This window comes from Bombyx mandarina, chromosome 21 (assembly GCF_030267445.1).
Source record: "Bombyx mandarina strain Sakado chromosome 21, ASM3026744v2".
In the NCBI taxonomy this organism is placed as follows: domain Eukaryota; kingdom Metazoa; phylum Arthropoda; class Insecta; order Lepidoptera; family Bombycidae; genus Bombyx; species Bombyx mandarina.
In genome coordinates, this window is record NC_143227.1 from 3,112,895 (window position 1) to 3,134,748 (window position 21,854).

Here is a 21,854-nt window from a genome sequence, read left to right on the forward strand (position 1 = left end):
GAGGCTCCGTTTGCTTCGAATGCTGAAAGAGTATTCCGAGTCGAGTTGATAAAAACATTTCGTTCAATGGAAATATATTAAATTGCATTTTACAGTCGCGAACGGACGATATTTCGGGTAGGGTTGTGTGCTGCGAGATTCACAAACCTTTTTTTTTTTGTGAAGGAAAGATTACTGGTGTGACCCGGTGGCCTTTTCATTTTTACTAAGATAGGTCATTGTTATTGCGCTGCCTTGTCCGCTCACGGCTTCTCGGGTCTTAAATTGTTTCCGAATTCAATAGACCACAATGAATGTCGCCTTGGACCTTGTGACATTAGAATCGAAACCTTAAATATATTATCTAACCTGCCACAAATAACGAAGGAAGGAATATCAATCCATGAAATTGAAATCATAGCATCTTTTAACAATTTTTTTTTTTTTTATTGCCTAGATGGCTGGACGAGCTCACAGCCCACCTGGTGTTAAGTAGTTACTGGAGCCCATAGACATCTAGAACGTAAATGCGCCCCCCTCACCTTGAGATATAAGTTCTAAGGTCTCAAGTATAGTTACAACGGCTGCCCCACCCTTCAAACCGAAACGCATTACTGCTTCACGGCAGTGGGGTGGTGGTACCTATCCGTGAGGACTCGTAAGACGTACCACCAGTAATTACGCAAATTATAATTTTGCGGGTTTGATTTTTATTACACGATATTATTCCTTCACCGTGGAAGTCAATCGTGAGCATTTGTCGTATTTCAATAGAAAAATTGGTACCCGCCTGCGGGATTCGAACACCGGTGCATCGCTTCAACACGAATACACCGGACGTCTTATCCTTTAGGCCACGACGACTTCATATGGCGGATATATAGATTGTAGGGCTTTCAATTCATTTTTGTTCTTCTTTCTTCTTCTGAAGAATCTTTATTCCAATGTAACCATCTCATGTTTTAAAATAGGCCCCAATATCCGCGTTGCAAAATAACCACTTAATACCACATGAACATTCTCTGTTACTTGCGCACCTGGTGAACTAGCTGATACTTACCACGTTCCTCTGCTGGTCATCTTCAGTGGTCTCGATGTCGACGCTTTCGTCACTGTCTCGGTCGCTCTTCGGGGACTCCGGAGAACGCAGCGGAGTCCGGACCGGCGATCGGCTGCGGCTCGGCGATGTGTGCACCGGCGACCTGGTAACAACACTGTATGTAGATTGCATCGATGTATGCGCCTGAGAGTAGACATCTGCCGTGAATGCTTAACCAGATCGGAGAAAGCTATAGTGAATAGCACTATGCTGAGACCACCAAACAGTTACCATTATCTTTTATTGGTAAGCTTTGCTTTAGGACACTGTTGCGGCGTTTGACCTTTGCATTTTTCGCTTACGGTTGTCGTAAAGAATCCTCTTTTCATCACATGTCACAATTCGATCTAATATCCCTTCATTTCTGTATCGATTCAACAAGGCAACACAAGTTTCTTTCTGCAGATCAGTCAAATCATGAGGCACCCATTTTTATTTTATTTTATAGATTTGATGGAAATGAGTCAATATCGTTGATAAAGTAATTTTAAACCATGCCGCTAATTCCTGGGTAGTTTGTCTCGGATCGGCTTCCACCATTTCTTTCAATTCGTTGTTATTCACATTTCACACGTCTGGGCGGTCTTCCACGTGGTTCGTTCTTCAAATCGAAATTACCATCACGACAGCGTTTAAACCAAAATCGCACGGTGCGTTCATTAGCGATCCCCTCCCAAACGCAACATTGATATTGCAAGCTGTTTCTGTAGCGTCAGCTCCACGTTGGAACTCGTATTAAAAAATCATTCGAAATTTCAAAGTATCCATCTTTCTTGTCTAAGCTGAATAAAAAAAACAACTGAAAGTCGATAATCGAATGTTGCACATTTTTTTAAACAAGAACTTTACAGGTAACATTTTGAAAAGTTTTACTCAAAAATCTCAAACCATGAAGGTTCTACGAGTACTTATGTCAATTCAATGTACCTATTACAATAAAACGACAGTGACATTGTGATCTTCATCCAACGATGCAATTAAAAAAACACTCACCTATTTGGGGACCTAACAGGTGATCTAGCGGGGGACAGCTGTGGTGATTCAAGTCGACGCACTGGTCGAAACGCCCGTGGCTCCTCCATGGGACCAACGCTGCTTAAAGCCGTCAGAGCTCCTGATAGAACAAAAAACTGGTCAATTAACGGTGATACAAAGCATTTTGGAGTAGAGTATTCCTCTAAATTTATCAAATCTGTTTAAAATTCCAACAAGATCAGATTTAGGACTAGGAATAGTTGTACGTACGGTAACAGAATTAGGAGTTGATATGGTTAGTCCTACTAAAACTAAGGACTTAGATGCACTTTGACCAAACAGTATATTTGTAGGAAAATAAAATAGAAACACTCAACAAGCATGAGCGTGTTACCTGGCGACCACAGTGTGGGTTTCAGCCAAGGTATGGCGTAAGGGAGGGGCAGTCTGGCTCCCCAGACGTAGTCAGCTAGTCTAGGCACCGGAGCATGAGCGCTTGGTGGACTGACTGTCGGCCTTTTGGCTTCGTTGCTGCTATCAGATTCCGGCCTGCGAACGAAAACTCTCCTGAGGCACGATTTAAGGCTGAACAGATTAAAGTGATTATTTACGTACTATTTCTTAGGATAACATATAAGAGTTCAACACAATATTCTTCTATGTTTGTGAAGCGTTTTTGACGTGACACTGTCTTATAATTCGATGGAGCCGGCTGCACGCACGAAAAAATGACTCATGCGGCGTTACCTCGCTCTGAGGCGTATTTTCTTAGGACGTTGTCACGTCAACGTCAACTATCGTCAGTAAATCCACTTTACAGAGAACCGATTTTTTTCTTTGTTTATTAAGTATCTATTTACGTGCTTCAGTGTTATTTAATAAATATTTTTTGGAAATAACTAGTTGACTGTTTTCAAAATGTATTATATAATAAACGTACCTAATGATTCTAAATCGTAATGAGCGTGGATTTTTTTTATGTTTGCGTTATTACTAGTGACCCGGAGGCCTCTCCAGTTTCACCAGATAATTTCATATTAGTGCTTTCATTAGAAAGAATTATTCCAATTTGAGAGTACTGCGAGGTGAAGAAATCTATCTCTCTACAAATATTGGAGGGAGAACATAAACTCGTTCCCCGAAAAATACATTATCTATACCAAGAGAGAATACCTCTTAAAGGCAAGTTTTTCTGAATAAGTGGAACTTATTAGATGTTACTTTTACTTCTTAGTCTTATCCCACATTATGCGGTGTAGCATGTCCTCTTTTCACGCTTCATAAGGATTTAGCATGAGTTTTACGACCAGCCGCCAGTCCGGCGTTAACAAAGCTGCCGACGCAAAGCCGTCTTGTATTTATTTTTAATTACATTTCACAATTTTGTATGCTTTTGTACAAAAAATTTTTTTACATCGTTACATCTCAAACTCAAACAATTACATCGTCTCAAACTTTATCGTCTGTGTGTTGCATGTCGCGTGACGGTCGGCCGCGGTGTAGGGATAAAGTGAAAGGCGCTCGTCAAATCAGCTAAGGCCAATATGGCGGCGCCTATAGTTCGCAACAGCTGACCGTGTAAGACTATTACTCATTTATGCCAGTGCTCCACGCTATTTTGTTTGTTTTTATCAGTGCTGAATGTCTATAATGTGAAAAAAGTTTCTCTTTTACCGTGGTTTCATAAAACCACACAATACTTTTTATTTTTAAGGTTAGACTTACCTAGCTGCAGACAGCATTCTCTTCCTGGTGCCCCCATTAAACATAGCTTTGACATCTTCCCAAGCGTGTACCACTTCGTCTGGTGGGCTTCCGCTGAGCTTCATATGCCGCCTCCACGAATTAAAGTTCGCGGCGTCGGGTTGCACGTACTTATCTCCGGGACCGACTCGATGCGAGTGGAAAATAAACTTGTTCGGTGAAAAGAAGAGACCGCAGTATGCGCATTTGATGCATTTAGCGCGTGACGAGTTGTACCTGGTGAATTTTATAAAATAAATTAGTACCTATTGTGAGTCTTTTTTTTTTTCTAAGATGAGTGAATAGGCTTAATTGGAGTTAAGTGGTTTTTTGTTATTGCCCTAGTAGGCAGACGAGCATACGGCCCACCTGGACTTCAGCAATGCCAGGGGCAGAGCCAAGCAGCCCGCTGCCTACCATTAAGTACCCTCCACAAGCCTCATTTCAAGAAGGACATGTCATAGCACTCGGGAAACCCCGTGAAGTGAAGCTCATTCCAAAGCCGGACAGTATTGGAATGAGCGCTGCGGATGAACGCAATGGCTCCAGGTAGCAACGGAGGGGGTAATTAATCAATAGACGATTGTTTCAGTAGTTGAGTATCACATATAAATTCGTGGTTTAACGATCGGTTAGAGATCACAATGTGAAAGGCCCTTTGAAGAAACAAAGTCGAAATCTCAATTTACTATATAACCTTCAACGTCAGAATTGTCTTTCTCTATCTTTTTAATGATAGCATTTAGTAAACAAAACATTTGGTGTCTAGTCTTATCTTTTACATGTCATTCCAACATCAATAAAGCAGGGGAAGATCCACATACCTTGCCGGCAAAAATGCACCGCGGCAGCCCCAAGCGCACTCGTGGTGGACCGCGAAAGCGAAGTCATCAGGGAGTCGTGGGGGAGCGTTGTCTCCTAAAAACGACTTGCACAGTCTCTCTGCTTCTCGGCGGGTTATCATTCCTGTACATACACTTGAATTTGAGGTGTTCAGGTCATAAAATCATTAATATTATTTAGTGTATTACTGAGTGCGTATCTTGTTGATCAGGATTTCTAACATCGCGTTTAAACAAGATGCCTTACATGCCTGATCTTTTAAGACCGAATAGTAAACAGTCGACGTCGCCCTAAACACATCATTACGGATCCTTCCGATCCATTAACGGTGCTTTTAGGTACCACAAGCACCGGTCACCGTCCTCGTCGAACCCGTCGATTGCGACGAAGGGCTCGACGAGTGAATTAACTCATAGACACGGCCCACTGAGTTTTTCGCTAGATATTTTCAGTGGGTAGCGTTTCCAATCTGGTGGTAGATTCCGCGAAGCACTGCTCTTGCTAGGGCCAATGTTACCTACACGTCAAGGAGAAGCTGAAATAGCCTCTCAAGGCTATCAGCATAGGTAGGAAAAAAAAGATGACTTCACTTAATATATAAATACACAAAAAGTATTAAAATCTATTGAAACATTAACATACCACAACGCCGAGATGAGACCGGCATCGCTCCAGCTCTTCGTAATATCTCTAGTTGCACTGGAGTGCATTGGACACAGGTGATACCCAGTGCGACTCTCCGATTGTGGATCTCGTTGTACGAGAATTGTTTGAGCAGGGTATTCGAGATCTGGGCTAGGCAAAGTCTTTCTATGCCTTCGATCACTAAGGAGACTATGGGCACGCCGTAAAGCAGGACCGTACTGACCTAATCATAAACATACTGAATTCAAGAAGGGCTTTAGGAGTATTTTTACTAAATCTTTCCGTCTCTCTCTAAATTGAGCGTTAGAAGAGAATGAACGTTCGACCAAGCTTCTGTCAGTTTTCGTATTCTAGTACTTTTTGTATCTCATTGACCATCCACTGGGGCTCATAGATCTTAAAATGTCAACGACATCCTTGGGACGTGCATTTCAAATCTCAATTGTTTTGCGTATCGGCTGTCCTGCTTTTCAAAGAGCAACCCGCAACTGCTTTGCGGCAGAAATAGACCGGATGGTGATACCTACCCGTGCGAGCTCACAGTACTCCCTCCACCACTGTTTAATGAATGATACGTATAATTTCTAGAACCAGTTCTATAGCAGTTGGAAGGGTGGGGCGGCCGTTTAAAAACTGAGACTTAGAACTCATGTCACAAGTGGCGGCATTTACTTTGTTGATTACTATGGAATTCGTTGACCACTTAACTCCAGGTAGGCCGTGAGCTCATCGACTTATCTAAGCAACAAAAAAATAAATATTACATACTATAAAGATCACTTACTTGATTAGGTTTACTATTCATCTGCAGCGCTTTGTGCTCCGCTCTGGGCTTGAGGGTCTCTCGCGGTGAGATCGCTAGGTTTGTAGCCTCCATTCTGCAACAAAGCATATTTTATCATCATCATCATGGTTTCAAGCCGGTTTCGGCAACGACGACCAAAATTTTCCGTACTTAAAAGCTAATTTCCGCGCCTCTCGTGCGCTCTAATATGGATATAGTAGCCTATCTTGTTCTTAAACGTGCGCAAACAGAAGCTACACGCAACACGAAGTTGTAAAAAATGGTGGAAGGCGGTCTATTTTTCAGTTTATTTCGTCTGTCGTCCAGTCGTTTTCAAAAACATACACGCCTTCCTGCACCAAGCGTCTCACTCCAAAAGATTCTGTGCTTGGGCCTATTTCTATTTTACATGTTATGAATAAACCGTTCGCCTCGTAATAGGCCGCTTTGAGTACTGGACCGCAGCAGGATCCGCCTTCGGTCGGATTCGGTTTTGCTGAAGATGCCTTTGTCCGATGCCGATAGCATATGAAAAATCTTAGGTTGGAGCCTTAAATCCTGTTCGACTTGCGAACTAGCCCATAGACGCAACACACTGAGTTTCTCGCCGGATCTTCTGCCTGGGTCGCAATTTCGATCCGGTGGTAGATTCAGTGAAGCACTGCCCTTGCTAGGGCCTATAAAATTTGAATTAAACAAAACGAACCAAATACATTGTATTTGTTTATCGACAATATTGTCCGGTCGTTCTAAGAATGCCTTCCTGACAGATCGTACGTAATCTAGCTGTAGATGAAGCTTAGAGATAGTCTGAGATAGGAGAAGAATCTAATAAAGCTTCATGTTTATTTGACCTAATACCGAATTATTGTCGTTGTGATATAATATTGTGTCAACTTGGGATACATGTAATTTTGCTCCAGCTTTGGTATCGAATCAATGGCATTTCTTCTTTACCGGCTAACACAATATAATATCGTTCTATTATTGATGTCAACAATATTTATTGACATAGCCATTATTATTTATCTATCAAATAGGCGCAGCCACTCCTACAGATGGGAACACGTACACGGAGGATATAGTATAATAAAATTACAGTTATAAATATTTTACGCGGTATTATTGACATGGTTTTCACCTGGATTTTCAGATTAAATGAATTTCAGATATTACGGCGTGTTGTCAGCGCCATACTATATACCGCCATAATAGTGGTGTGTGGCGCGAAAGTTTAAAAACAACTCGTCAGATATATTGTTCCTAATGTTTGTTACTATTAAAAAACCTAATATGAGTCCTCTACAAGACATGTTGCCTTAAAGGTCCACGCCACTGAGAGATTTTGTTCATATCATAAGGTTGTTAGAAAGAAAATAAACTTAATACATACCAACAACAAAATTCATTTTTCTTAAACACTACACAAAAAATAGACTACCACTAGTGGCTATGTTTTTTTTTTTTATTGCCTTTGTAGGCAGACGAGCATACGGCTCACCTGATGGTGAGTGGTTACCGTCGCCCATGGACTTCAGCAATGCCAGGGGCAGAGCCAAGCCGCTGCCTACAGCATACAATAATATGCCTACAACATATGTCCACGACACTAAGCCACCGAGTGTGAGTGATTAAGATTTTATTTCTATACTTAAATTATCCGTATTCTTAGCACAATTGATATTGAATTCTTTGATTAGCGTCCAAATATAACTCAAATATAACTTTAAAGCTTAATTCGTAAGCAGAATTTTCTAGAACTATTTAAATGGAATGAAAAACCCATTAAGCCACTGCATCTATATTATCCTATTAACGTCAGCAATAATTGTAATGATACTACGCTATTAATAAGTAAATCGCTGCATTAAAGCCGCAAATTGCAACATTCACATTTGCCGCACAATATAACCGCGCTGTGTGAGGGAAACACAAGAGGAATTGTAACAGAATTGATCATTTCGCGCACAAATAGGCAGTTTGCGTGTGAATTTGGCGTATCGAATATCAATTGGCCTTATTGAGGGGCGCGACGTAGAATAGGTACGTGTCACCCCTAATGTTTTTTATTTTTATTTCGCTAGATAGGTGAACGAGCTCGCGACCAAACTGATATTAAGCGGTTACCGAATTCCGTAGGCATGAAAATTTGAATTATGCAACCATCGATCTATTACCACTCAATATATGCAACCCATCTTGAGGTTGAAACCTCAATTGTGTTTTATAAGGGCTGTCCAAAAAAGAATAAATGAATAAGCGATTTTATATATAGTTATAGTTATTTATACATAGTATTTACTGGTGGTAGGACCTCTTGCATCTTGTGAGTCCGCGCGGGTAGGTACCACCACCCTGCTTATTTCTGCCGTGAAGCAGTTATGCGTTTCGGTTGGAAGGGTGGGGCAGCCGTTGTAACTATACTTGAGACCTTAGAGCTTATATCTCAAGGTGGGTGGCGCATTTACGTCGTAGATGTCTATAGGCTCCGGTAACTACTTAACACCAGGTGGGCTGTGAGCTCGTCCACCCATCTAAGCATAAAAAAGAGCAGTTTTTCGCAGAATCTACCACCGGATCAGATACGCGAACCACTAAGAACTTCCAGAATGAAACTCAGTGGGCTGTGTCTATGAGTAAATCTTGAGATGTCAGTGATTGTCGTCGAATTTCGCACCGAACCCCACTAATTGTGATTCATTCATACAACAAAATATTTTTTTGTAATGACAAACAGATAAAGGTATGGTTCACATATTTTACAGATTCGCCTCATTAGAGTATTTCACGAGAAATCGTCTCCTTGAATTAAAACTTGAAAAAAAACTTACTATGTATATAAATTTCTAGTAATATGAATTTCATTATTTAAAATTCAATAAATTAAAGGCAACCAGAACGACAATTGAGTATGTATTCACTAAAACAAATAAATAAATAATTAATTAATTATTCTTCCAAAAAAATAACTAGAATTCATTTTCACAAACAATTGCATATTTTACTGACTTATATCATTTGTACAATCAAAATTCTTTTCACAATATTTACGACTATCATTGTAATCCCTAAACATGTCATCACTTTAAAATTGATTGATCGCCACTCTAGGCAGCCCTAACTTGAATCAACATAGGGTCGCCCCGAGCCGGTTACCAGACGTATCATTATAGGGCGTGATTAGTTAATTTGTGTCGCCCTAGGGGTTGTGCGAATGGACCCGTTTCCACTGACTTTATGAATTGTTAAGATAATACTGTTTTGTATGGTTTAGAAGGGATAACTTTTCAATGACTTAAAGGTTGTTTTAGTTATAATTTTTTTTTCAGTTTTTTTAAAGCCATAACAGAATAGTCAACCAGTAAATTAATACGTTGCTAATTTAATAAAAACGAAAATTGACGAGCATGCCGTCCATCTGCTGGAAATTGTTTACGCCTATCCACATACACCGACAATGTTGTGAGGCTCCGTCGCATCGCTACCTACTATAAAATACAATGTTTCTAATCAAAAATATTTGTGAAATGTGCGATCTGTTGAATACGTTTTTTTTTTTCTAAACAAATAACACTAAACTAGATAGCACTTTGAACACCCTTTACAAGGCATGATATAGTATGCAGCTAAGTATTATTGTGCGCCCGTGTTCGGACGTGTAAATGTTATTGTGAAATCTATGGTTAGCTAGCTATTTTGAAACCAAATAGCGTCGAACGTAATGAAGTTTCGTTCATTCGCTTCTAAAGTGCTTTAAAAGGTTTGCACGTTAATCACTACATAGTATAAAACAAAGTCGCTTTCTCTGTCCCTATATCCGTATGTATGCTTAAATCTTTAAAACTACGCAACGGATTTTAATGCGGTTTTTTAATAGATAGAGTGATTGAAGAGAAAGGTTTATATGTATAATAACATCCATTAAATAGTGGAGAAATCAATAATAAATTACAGTTTCCGAAGCGAAGCGAGGGCGGGTCGCTAGTTAAAACTAAAGCGCTGATTGTTTTCTATATTAAAGTCTATAAAAAAATATGATGCTTGAATAGAAATCACATGCTGTTTATAAAAAAAAACTGATTCTTATACGAGTATTAAACTAATCATTTATTTCAATTTTCGTTATAATTTACTGAAAACAAATATACACGAAGAAAACGTAATATAATGTGTTAACAGTATTATTTAATTCCCAAGGTCAGCAGCAGCCCTACGTGTTAGGGTCGACTCCGCCGATATAATTGATTACATTAAACGACATTATGTTAATGATTGCATATGTTACATTTTTCTATGGAGTATTACAACGATATGTGGTGATTTCTGACTTTATTATTTATATTTCTATTAAGTTTGGATACGAACTGTTTGAGTTAATTGTACATTTTTGTTGCTTACGAATTCATAGCCATTGTATTAAACAGATACAGAAACAGATATATTACCCATTGTTGGATTTCGTTTGAGTAATCCATTCCAGTTTGAAAGGTGGGGCAGACGTCATAATTGAAATTTGAGACATCAACGTTATTACCGACTGAAGCTTGATTCTTTAATAAACGCGAAATGAAACTGCAAAAGTAGTTTTTATCATATCATCATCTTTTTCTATGTTAATATGAAATAAAAATCCATTGACGGGTAAAAACACTTAAGAATTTCATGTATTCATAAATACGTGTAAAGGCTTTCGTATAGAAAAAGCATTTTACACCTTAAACAAATTTTTGGATGATAATTGCAATCATATTACATTGTGTACACAAATTACGATATAAAATAAATAAGCATTGTGTATAGAATTAAATTATAATTAGTAAAAAATTTAATAAATTTAAATTGAAAATATGTAGTGCAAAAAAAAATATATTTTATTGTAAGAAAACCGTGGGGTGCATGGTGTTATTAGTTATTAAAAAATTCCGACAGATATGAGTAGAAGAATTATTATTTCAATAATATCTTAAAAAGCACCCCACGCTTTTTTTTAAATAAAAAATTTTTTTTTACACTATTTTCAATTTAAATTTATTAAAATTTATTTTCTTTTTTTTTAGTTGAATTTTATATAAAGCGTGTTTTTTAATTTTTTTAAACTATTATTCATTTTCATTTTTTAGTTAATTTATCTATAAGAGCGTATTTTTAAAACTATTAAGTAGGTACTTTAACATCAATTCCTGCTTTATCGACTATAGATAAAAGTTATATAAATTGGCAAAAATCTTATTTTGCAAATCGAATAATAGAATAATCTTATCAAATTAGTGTATAATCATCGGTCCTCGATATATCTACAAAGTTTGAATGAAATCTGGCCGTTGAAAGTGGGTCAAAATCGCGTCTAAAGGAGTCAGTTACAAACATACAAACCTACATACAAGTGAAGCTAATACGAGTATAAAGCGTGTAAAAATAGTGATTATAAAGATAGTTTTAAATTTATATTTTTAAGTGGATAGTCAAGTTGCGGGCCACGCGGAGGACGTTTTAAAAAATAGAAATTATATTTTAGGAACGTTTATTCCACACCAATCTGACTTAAGACTATCTTATTACTAATCTTAATCTAACGGAAAGGGCATCAGACCACCGGTCCAGCGGATGACGTCGTCTGCGAATTCCACAATTCAGCAGTTGAGTTCGTAGAAGATCTGCCTTTGCATACTTGCGTCAGCAGAGGTGCCCGATGTAACTAGATAGTTTTAAGTTTTGTTTGTCTTTTACGGCAACGTTTATCTTAAATTTTATTATAATTTGTAACACAAATCCTTTCACCATGTGTTTACAAAATAAACTTGATATTTTGAGTTTTATTTAATCGTAGAGGTCGCTCGTGAACAATTGTTAGCTTTATTTAGCTAGACTAATACTACAACGAGTTATGAATGCATTTTACTAGTGGTAGGACCTCTTGTGAGTCCGCGCGGGTGGATACCACCACCCCGCCTATTTCTGCCGTGAAGCAGTAATGCTTTTCAGTTTGAAGGGTGGGGCACCCGTTGTAACTATACTGAGACCTTAGAACTTATATCTCAAGGTGGGTGGCGCATTTAAGTTATAGATGTCTATGAGCTCCAGTAACCACTTAGCACCAGGTGGGGTGTGAGCTCGTCCACACATCTAAGCAATAAAAAAAAACGTGTGGCACTCGGGAACTGCCGCGGTAAAGCTATTGCATAGGATTTTTTATCAACTTATGCAATTATAATTAGACAATGATAATTTAATATTAAAACAATAAGAAAACAAGACCACGCTATATTAAACATTAATAAAAGCAAAACCTTAACTGTCCCCTTCACACTCATAAGCTAGACCGCGCGAGAGAGAGATGGGCAGACTTTTCATGATGCGCATGCAGTGTGACGTCACGCCACGCGCTTATTCACAAACACTACACAAGCGCAACGTGTGAATGTGTTGAACGCGAGCTACATAGTAGGCGTAGTGGGGGGTGTCAGGTTATTTGCGTTACGGAATTTCTTGATTCAGTCGCCGCGCTCAAAGCCCGCGATAAAATCGATGCAATAGCTTAAAAATCTATTCCATTGATAATTAATTTAGTAAAATTGATTATGCTCTCGGTAATACCAGTTATCATTTTGATTAGAAAACATGATCATATTTCGGATTTCACGGTTCAACTGTTCATAATTTTGGTACATCGCGGACAATGCGTTCGATAGAATTCTCTTGTAATTACGAATCCCTTGCAAGGGCCATATGGTGTTGATACATGGGACCGTAGCCCCAAGGGCGCGCGGCGCATGTGTTCCACTTGTTACGGAACTAATCTGTTTTTTTTGTAAGTTATCTATTGTACACGTCGAGATTATTTGACGCAAGTCTGATTTATCTCGTACAATGAGTTGAACGTGGAAATACAAATCTAGATATCATCCGTATGACATCGCAAAGACACTAGAAAAAAAATTAAAAAAATCTCTGCCTTAGCTGATAGCCTTGAGAGGCTATTTCAGCGTGACCTTAACTAGTAGGTGAGCTCACGGGGCTCAAACCGGAGTGATGCTAACACTGACCCTAGCAAGAGCAGTGCTTCGCAGAATCTACCACCGGATCGGAAACGCGACCCACTAAGAAGATCCGGCGAGAAACTCAGTGGGTTGTGTCTTGAGATAAGTTGTACTGCATTAATCGCATCTTCTATGTACTGTCGATTCGGTAGAATCATGTCTCGACGGTCAGCAGCTAAGTACGGATTCTAATGGACAATGTGGACGCAGTGTTCCTCCTACGAACTGCACTCATACATTTTAAGTGTTTTTGTTAATTTCACCCGGTTAATCGATTCAAATTACACTCGTCCTGAGGTTTTTGCTAATTAACCAGCTTATCAGAGATTAATAAGACGTGGTGTATACACAAGAACTAAGAGATTTAACATAATTTAAATAATGAATATATTTGTCCTTATGACAGTTGTCTGGTTTTGAATTTTCCTATTTTTCCCTATCCCTAGAAACATTGTTTGGAAAAATTGTGAGTATTTAAAAATATGCAAATGCGTATCCGGCTGTTCTGAAGTGATGCGTTTACAAATGAATTAAATTTAATTAAAAAATTCACATATTAAACATAGGTTAAAACTGGGTTATTTATGAGTAAATATATTTATATTCGTAAAATATTTAGAGCTATCGAATAGCATTGAAAATTGTTCATTTTCACGTATAATCCGTAACTAAGGGGACACTTGAATCTGTATTTCTACTAGGGTAATGTAGGGTGACCATACAAAAAACACTGTAAATGAATCAAAATATCGGAAGTACTTGTATTTATTATTAAGCGCTTTTTTGAATTGCCGTATAAATTTTACTATACCAGGCACAACACAGCTTTATTGCTCTATGACTTCATTTGGGGCCAATTGAACGACTAGATAGAGTAAGCACTAATACATATCTTTATTAAAAGTTTTTAGATTTTATTTAAATTTATAAGTAAATAAATCTTTTTTTTTTCATAAATCGTACGAAATTAAAATTTATGTTAATTTATTTAATTGACGAACTGATAGACTACTTTATCATTAGTGATTAGTTTCCTCCCACAGTAGAATTATCTCTCTCTCTTCGATCGGTTCCTCACTGCTGAGGATCGTGACTCCGTCCGATTTCGTCAACCAACTGTCTCCATCGATCCCGCCCTGCAGCCCGGTGGAGTGCGTCGCTGATAGGTATCCCCAGTTCCTCCGCTATTTGGTCCGACCATCGTTTGGGACCTCTACCCCTAGGCCTTACAGTAGAATTATAAAAATATTTATCTTTAGATATCGTAAGCTGGCTAATTAATTCAAAGTAATTTGAAAAAAATAATACAACGATACGACGATGATCTTTATAACGACCGACAAATTCACTCAAAGACGTCCCATAAACTTTTAAATTTGCACGCATATCAAACACCGTGCAACCATACAACGCAATAAGCATACAATAACTTATTACTTAGCCCTAACATCATTATCAGAATCTCGAGAAAAAAAAATCTTACTGGTGGCAGGACCTGTTGTGAGTCCGCGCGGGTAGGTACCACCGCCCTGCCTGTTTCTGCCGTGAAGCAGTAATGCGTTTCGGTTTGAAGGGTGGGGCAGCCGTTGTAACTATACTTGAGACCTTAGAACTTATATCTCAAGGTGGGTGGCGCATTTACGTCGTAGATGTCTATGGGCTCCAGTAACCACTTAACACCAGGTGGGCTGTGAGCTCGTCCACCAATATAGCAATAAAAATAAAAATAAAAAAAAATGCTTTGCGTATTTACTAAGCGCGAATTAAACGTATTTATTGTTTTATTAAGACGATGAATATACTGCAGATGCGCTACTGCCCTCATAAAGTACGGCTGTAATTTTGACCATGACATTGCCAACGTTCGTAACAGTAACGATCCGGATTTTACAAAATAAACTCGTATATATGTTTAGTTTTTCTTACTAATAATAAAAATAGATAGATTTTATGATTGCAATTTTTTTAGTTATTTTATTTTTATAATTCCAACCTCATTGATACCCTACATCAAATCCGATCGTTCTTTACAAGTGCTCAGAGATTTGGAAGATGTACAGGGCTTACTTAGTATAGGGCGCGCTAATCTTCACGATCCTCTATTGCTATTGCAAAACTATCAGTTTTTATTGGTCTCGAATACAAATGTAACTGGAGAATTCACTAAACATTACACTTTGTACTGGTGGTAGGACCTCTTGTGAGTCCGCACGGGTAGGTACCACCACCCCACCTATTTCCGCCGTGAAGCAGTAATGCGTTTCGGTTTGAAGTCGTTGTAACTATACTTGAGACCTTAGAACTTATATCTCAAGGTGGATGGCACATTTACGTTGTAGATGTCTATGGGCTCCAGTAACCACTTAACAGCAGGTGGGCTGTGAGCTCGTCCACCCACCTAAGCAATAAAAAATATAATAAAATAAAAAAACTTGTTATAAGATATCGGCTATAATAAGACGAACTAACGCCACACCACTCATAAAACCCCACCGCCACAATCTTAATGCTGCCACTCACATTTAAACGCCAAATCGAAGTCTGTTGTTTTTGGTAATAATGCTGTATCGACCGTATTCTACCTACTTACGTTGGAGAGGTAGGTGTCGAATAATTATCGAGCGATATTCGTGCTTCTGTAGTCTGTTGTAGGGTTATTTTTTCCTACCTATGCTGGTAGCCTCGTGGGGCTATGCCAGAGTTACAGGGCGAGTAGGTGAGCTCACGGGGCTCTGACTTGGTGAATTTGCTAACACTAGCCTTAGCAAAGAGCATTGCTTCGCAGAATCTACCTCCGGATCGGAAACGCGACCCACTGAGAAGATCCGGCGAGAAACTCAGTATGCTGTGTCTGAGGGTTAACTGTTATAGCGCTTTCTAATATTAACTGCTAACAATTGTCCATTTGTTACAGAGATACTCGTTAATTGCAAAAACTAATGACGGTTCAAACCACTTTAACCATTTCTCGTGGTGTTTATTATTTTAAATTCTAATGAAATATTCTAAGAACGATTTTATAGTCAAAGAGCTTTTGAGCAAACTGCAGCCCGGGACCGTCTACAAAATTAATTCGTTGAGCTACCGCGTTATTTACTTTGGTACTGCGCGCTTAATTGAAGCCGACGGGCGAAGACATGGAGTTAATTCGTCGTTTAATATTTAATTGATGCTGCGAACTCGCCCCGGTTTGTGCTCTAAGAGCCCGGAATGTATTCATTTTTCATTACTATTGTTTTGGTTGGTTTTGAAAAAAAATTGCTATCTTCTTTTGTTTATCGTGAAGATGAGTGGACGAATTCACGACCCATGGTGTTAAGTGGTTTCCAGAGCCTATGGACATCAATCACGTAAATTCTACCGCCCATTTTGAGACAGGAGTTCTAAGCCTCAGTTTTTACAGTCCAACGGGACAGCCCGCCCTTCAAACCGAAACGTATTACTGCTTCTCGGCCGAAAAAAGGCTGGGTGGTGGGTACCTACCCGTTGATTTTTATTGTGCTGTTATTTCTTGACCATTCGTTGTGGAAGTCAATCGTGAGCATTTGTTAAGTACGTATTTCATCAGAAAAATTGGTACCCGCCTGCGGGATTCGAACGCCGGTGCATCGCTCAACGCGAATGCACCGGACGTCTTATCCTTTAGGCCACGACGACTTTTTTTAACCATTATACCATTTCTCCACTTAACCCCCTCTTACACTTAACGTTTTTCAGGCAATCCATCTATTTCTTCTAAGGTCTGCCTCTACCTCTACATCCTTCCACATTCATAGTTAACGCTCTCTTACCAACATCATTTTCATTTCGTCTCATCACATGTTCATACCATCCCATCCATCCATAAAATCCATTCATAAAATAGAATTTAGATATTTTTAGTATTTATGTTTGTTAAATATTCTAAACTAGCTGACCCGGCAGACTTCGTAGCGCTTCGTTCGATAAATAAAAGACCTAAGCTTTTGAGGGACACAATGTAGGAAAAACAAATTGTTATTTTTGTTTAATTACGAACATTTTCATATTTATCTACCTTTTAAACTTTCTCTGGACTTCCACAAATAATTCAAAACCAAAATTAGCCAAATTGCTCCAGCCATTCTCGAGTTTTAGCGAGACTAACGAACAGCAATTCATTTTTATATATATAGATTATTGAAGTGAAAACTTCTTTAGAATCGTTGTGATTTCAAACCGGATGCAACGGAAAAAACGACAGGTAAAAGACACAAATACAAAAATGTGTAGGATGAAGCCAGCAAAGAATGAGACAGAAATATACATACTATTTAATACAGCGCCATCTGTGAGATTTTTTAATACTAACGTGTGTATAAAAGCTCTTGTAGTGAATTTTAATTTAGGATTATACGTGAAATTAAAATATCAATTCACAGAGGGCGCTACCTAACAATTATTTACTAATGACAAAATTTTACATATACTTAAGACGTTTAGGATAATTGTATTTTAATTTTGGAAGGTTTCACTTCTACCACATGTGAATTGCACACATTTTGTTTTTTTTTAAAGCCCATTTATTTCAAAATTATTATTATCCGTATTAGCACAATACTAATCTAATATACTGATGTATGCGTTTAAATAATAAACAAGTCATTCCGATCTCTTGTACTATACGAGCAGGAGAGCACGTTGTCAGTTCGACGGTGGCTTATAGAGACACAATGCCGCGTGTTGACAGACGGTGCGCTCTCCTCGCCGATTTTTAACACAATTGAATACGAAATAAACGCCATTGTAGTTAGATCGCTTAAAATTTTAATTAATGCTTTAATATTTAAGGGAATTTCGGGGTTTTATCAAGCGAAGCACGACTGACTGTATGAGACCTAAAATATTTTGTAAAAGTTAGAAAATAAATTTGCGTAATCTTACTGGCTAATAAGGCATGTGAGCTTGCAATATCCAGAATTACACCTGCTTATTTCTGCCGAAAATTAAACAAGCTTTAAGGTTCGAAGTCTTGTGTGGGCTTTGGGTCGATGAGATTGGTACTTCGATCTCATTTCTCAAGAGGGAAGTTCAGATTTTGTGTTCCGGTAACAGCGTATGGCAGCGGCTTGGCTCTGCCCCTTATTGCTGAAGTCCATGGGCGACGGTAACCACTCACCATCAGGTGGGCCGTATGCTCATCTGTCAACAAGGGCAATAAAAAAAATTAAAAAAAAGATTAGCTTCAGGTCCATCAACAAACAACACACAACATTCCGTAGAAATGTTAGTATAGCACAAACAACATGAGACCCCCTTTAGACGGTAGGCAGCGGCTTGGCTCTGCCCCTGGCATTGCTGAAGTCCATGGGTGACGGTAACCATTCACCGCCAGGTGGGCCGTATGCTCGTCTGCCTACAAGGCCAATAAAAAAAGACTTTAATCAAATTACACAAATTTTGTTTTTATCAAAAAAGGAAATTTCAAAAAACAGATAAGCACAAAACCAATTCCATTTCAACAAATAACTTTTCCCATTAAAGAGGAAAAGTTTAAATAAACGATTTCGAAAAAAAAAAAAACAGAGAACGTGATATAAACATGCAAATTTATTTACAATTTCATTTACGAGACGTAATTGAATCCAGCTTATGGCCTGTTTCGTGAAAATTAATTTCGTGTTGCCTCAAAATTTTGTCTAAAGAAAAACTTATAGCGTTTACTTTTTTTATAGAACCAAAGGATTTTTGAAGTGAAAACTTCTTTAGAATCGTTGTGATTTCAAACCGGATGCAAAGGAAAAAACGACAGGTAAGAGACACAAATACAAAAATGTGTAGGATGAAGCCAGCAAAGAATGAGACAGAAATATACATACTATTTAATACAGCGCCATCTGTGAGATTTTTTAATACTAACGTGTGTATGAAAGCTCTTGTAGTGAATTTTAATTTTGGATTATACGTGAAATTAAAATATCAATTCACAGAGAGCGCTACCTTACAATTATATACTAATGACAAAATTTTACATATACATAAGACGTTTAGGATAATTGTATTTTAATTTTGGAAGGTTTCACTTCTACCACGTGTGAATTGCACACATTTTGTTTTTTTTTTTGCTCAGGTCGATGGAGGGGCTCACGGCTCATCTGGTGTTAAGTCGTTATCGGAGTTTTTACTGGTGGTAGGACCTCTTGTGAGTCCGCACGGGTAGGTACCACCACCCCGCCTATTTCTGCCGTGAAGCAGTAATGTCTGTGGGTTCCGTGAGAGCATAAGAGAAACTCAAAACACGAAACCGCCTGTCATGAATATATAAAATGCATACCATTTATGTCTTTCGTGTGTTCTCATGCGATTATAAAACTCGTTAAGTCAATTCATATTACATTGCCGGCTATAACTTTATTATTCAACGTACTGAATAATGAAAAATCTGTTTAATCAAAATTTTGTCTTTATTTTAATGAATAAAATGAAAATGAAGCATCGTGGAATTAAATAAGCTATGTCTGGGCACGGAACAGGGGGAGCCGTCAACTAAATCTAGTTTAGACGCAGGATTAATTGAGTTTTCCGAGCCCCCGTGCGTACAACATCGAGCTGTTAACTTTCATTGTTGATAGAATTGTATCAGTCTTGATTGTGTATAATCGACACGCCTTATCCGATACGCTACGCCGTGTCCAATGTTTTTTTTTCGGTAAGTGTTTTTGAATTCACGATTTAAAGAACTTTCTTATGAGGTAATGTTTAAAATACATTTAAGCTGTCCGATGTTTTTTTTTTCGGTAAGTGTTTTTGAATTCACGATTTAAAGAACTTTCGTATGAGGTAATGTTTAAAATACATTTAAACTCCCATGTTTTTTTTCCGGTAAGTATTTTTGAGTTCACGATTTAAAGAACTTTCTTATGAGGTAATGTTTAAAATACATTTAAGCTGTCCGATGTTTTTTTTTTCGGTAAATGTTTTTGAATTCACGATTTAAAGAACTTTCGTATGAGGTAATGTTTAAAATACATTTAAACTGTCCCATGTTTTTTTTTCCGGTAAGCATTTTTGAGTTCACGATTTAAAGAACTTTCGTATGAGACAATGTTTAAAATACATTTAAACTGTCCGATGTTTTTTTTTCCGGTAAGTATTTTTGAGTTCACGATTTAAAGAACTTGCGTATGAGGTAATGTTTAAAATACATTTAAACTCACCCATACTTTTTATTAGTTTTCGAGGGTAGTCGTTTTTTTCGATCACTGAACAGTTTTCGTGGTTATCTGACTTTAAAATTACCGTAGGAGATATTTGCAGTAGATGCATTAAATCAATAAAATTAATATTATTAAGTTAGTAACTTTAGTTAAGTTAAGTTGTATGTAAGTTAGCTTAGAAATACGATGCTAGATTAAGTCATGAAATTATTTCTCAATATAATTGATGACTTATAATCAGAAAAGTCACTTAACATTCAAAATTACGCAATACTCATTAAATATTTTTACTGGTGGAAGGACCTTTTGTGAGTCGGCACGGGTAGGTCCCACCACCCTGCCTATTTCTGCCGTGAAGCAGTAATGCGTTTCGGTTTTAACGGTGCAGCAGCCGTTGTAACTATACTGATACCATATAACTTATATCTCAAGGTGGATGGCGCAATTACGTCATAGATGTCTATGGGCTCCAGTAACCACTTAACACCAGATGGGCTGTGAGCTCGTACACCCACCTAAGCAGTAAACAATAATTTTTTTTTTTTTGAGTTACATTCATTTTGATTTAATTTTACAAAATCTACAAGAAATCAAAAACCTAATAACAACAAATAACAATACGATAAATCAAATTTTATTCTCTTCATTCTTTCGTCATTTATTTTAACGAACAGAAATGAACTTTGTGAATTGCTTTCTTATCGATTCGAACTTCGTTATAGCTTCGTCAAAGTTAGATAGAATCGTTTTGTTTTTTTTATTCCGAGAAACGATCTAATTGTATTGCAGTACTAACATACCTACATATTTGTACTAGATATATATGTAACCTCTATACGATTTATTTCAAAAAAGGTTAATATGTTATACAGATGACATAAATGGAATTTTAAATATTGGAACATTAGAAGAAGGAACATTAGAAATATAAAAGCATTTTGCAATATTGAAATATAAAAAAACATAAAAAAGTGGTTAAGCAATAGCTTTAAATATTGTCTCTCTAAATAAAATAATACATTATATATATTTTTTGAGGTAATGATAGATATCAGTTTTCGTTCGTATGAAGCTTTAACATAAACGTTCCTTTCACGAGTTTCCAAAGATTAGAAGTTTTCCTATTTGTAAATGCGCGATCAAAACCTAAGTTTTTTTTATAGCCCTTGTAGGCACACGAGCATACGGCCCACCTGATGGTAAGTGGTTACCGTCGCCCATGGACTTCAGCAATGCCAGGGGCCAGAGCCAAACCGCTGCCTACCGACGTAATGAGACTAATGACGTAATGAGGCTAATAATAATTTTCTTTGCGTTACATTGCAGTGTTGTCATATCAGAACCATCAATCTACCATTCTTCATCGCCCAGTGCAGAGGTCGGCAAAGTGCGGCTCTTTGAACTCTTGAGTGTGACTCCTACGGGTTTGCCCGGCCTCTAATATTATCCGGCTATGAACAAAAGAGCCGGTTAATAGTATGTACGGTCATTTTAATATCAGCACCCGGACTGATGTCGATTATTATATAGATATTAATCGAAGCAGTATACAATAAAGCATTTATTTTATGATT

General features: G+C 37.8%; 1 protein-coding gene across 2 annotated transcripts in view; it reads right to left on the reverse strand.

Annotated features, from left to right (window-relative positions):
• Positions 1–21,854, reverse strand: part of fuss (SKI family transcriptional corepressor fussel) — a 46,133-nt gene that overhangs the window by 18,639 nt on the left and 5,640 nt on the right. The window contains exons 2-8 of one of the 2 annotated variants that reach the window (XM_089736301.1): positions 6,069–6,162; positions 5,282–5,507; positions 4,621–4,762; positions 3,779–4,033; positions 2,448–2,620; positions 2,072–2,192; positions 1,040–1,181 (exon numbers count right to left, since the gene is read on the reverse strand). In XM_089736301.1, the coding sequence (XP_089592427.1) occupies positions 1,040–1,181; positions 2,072–2,192; positions 2,448–2,620; positions 3,779–4,033; positions 4,621–4,762; positions 5,282–5,507; positions 6,069–6,161 (1,152 nt within the window). In that variant the 5' untranslated portion in view covers position 6,162. The remainder of the gene's footprint in view (positions 1–1,039; positions 1,182–2,071; positions 2,193–2,447; positions 2,621–3,778; positions 4,034–4,620; positions 4,763–5,281; positions 5,508–6,068; positions 6,163–21,854) is intronic. The other variant, XM_089736302.1, reaches the window with a different exon arrangement.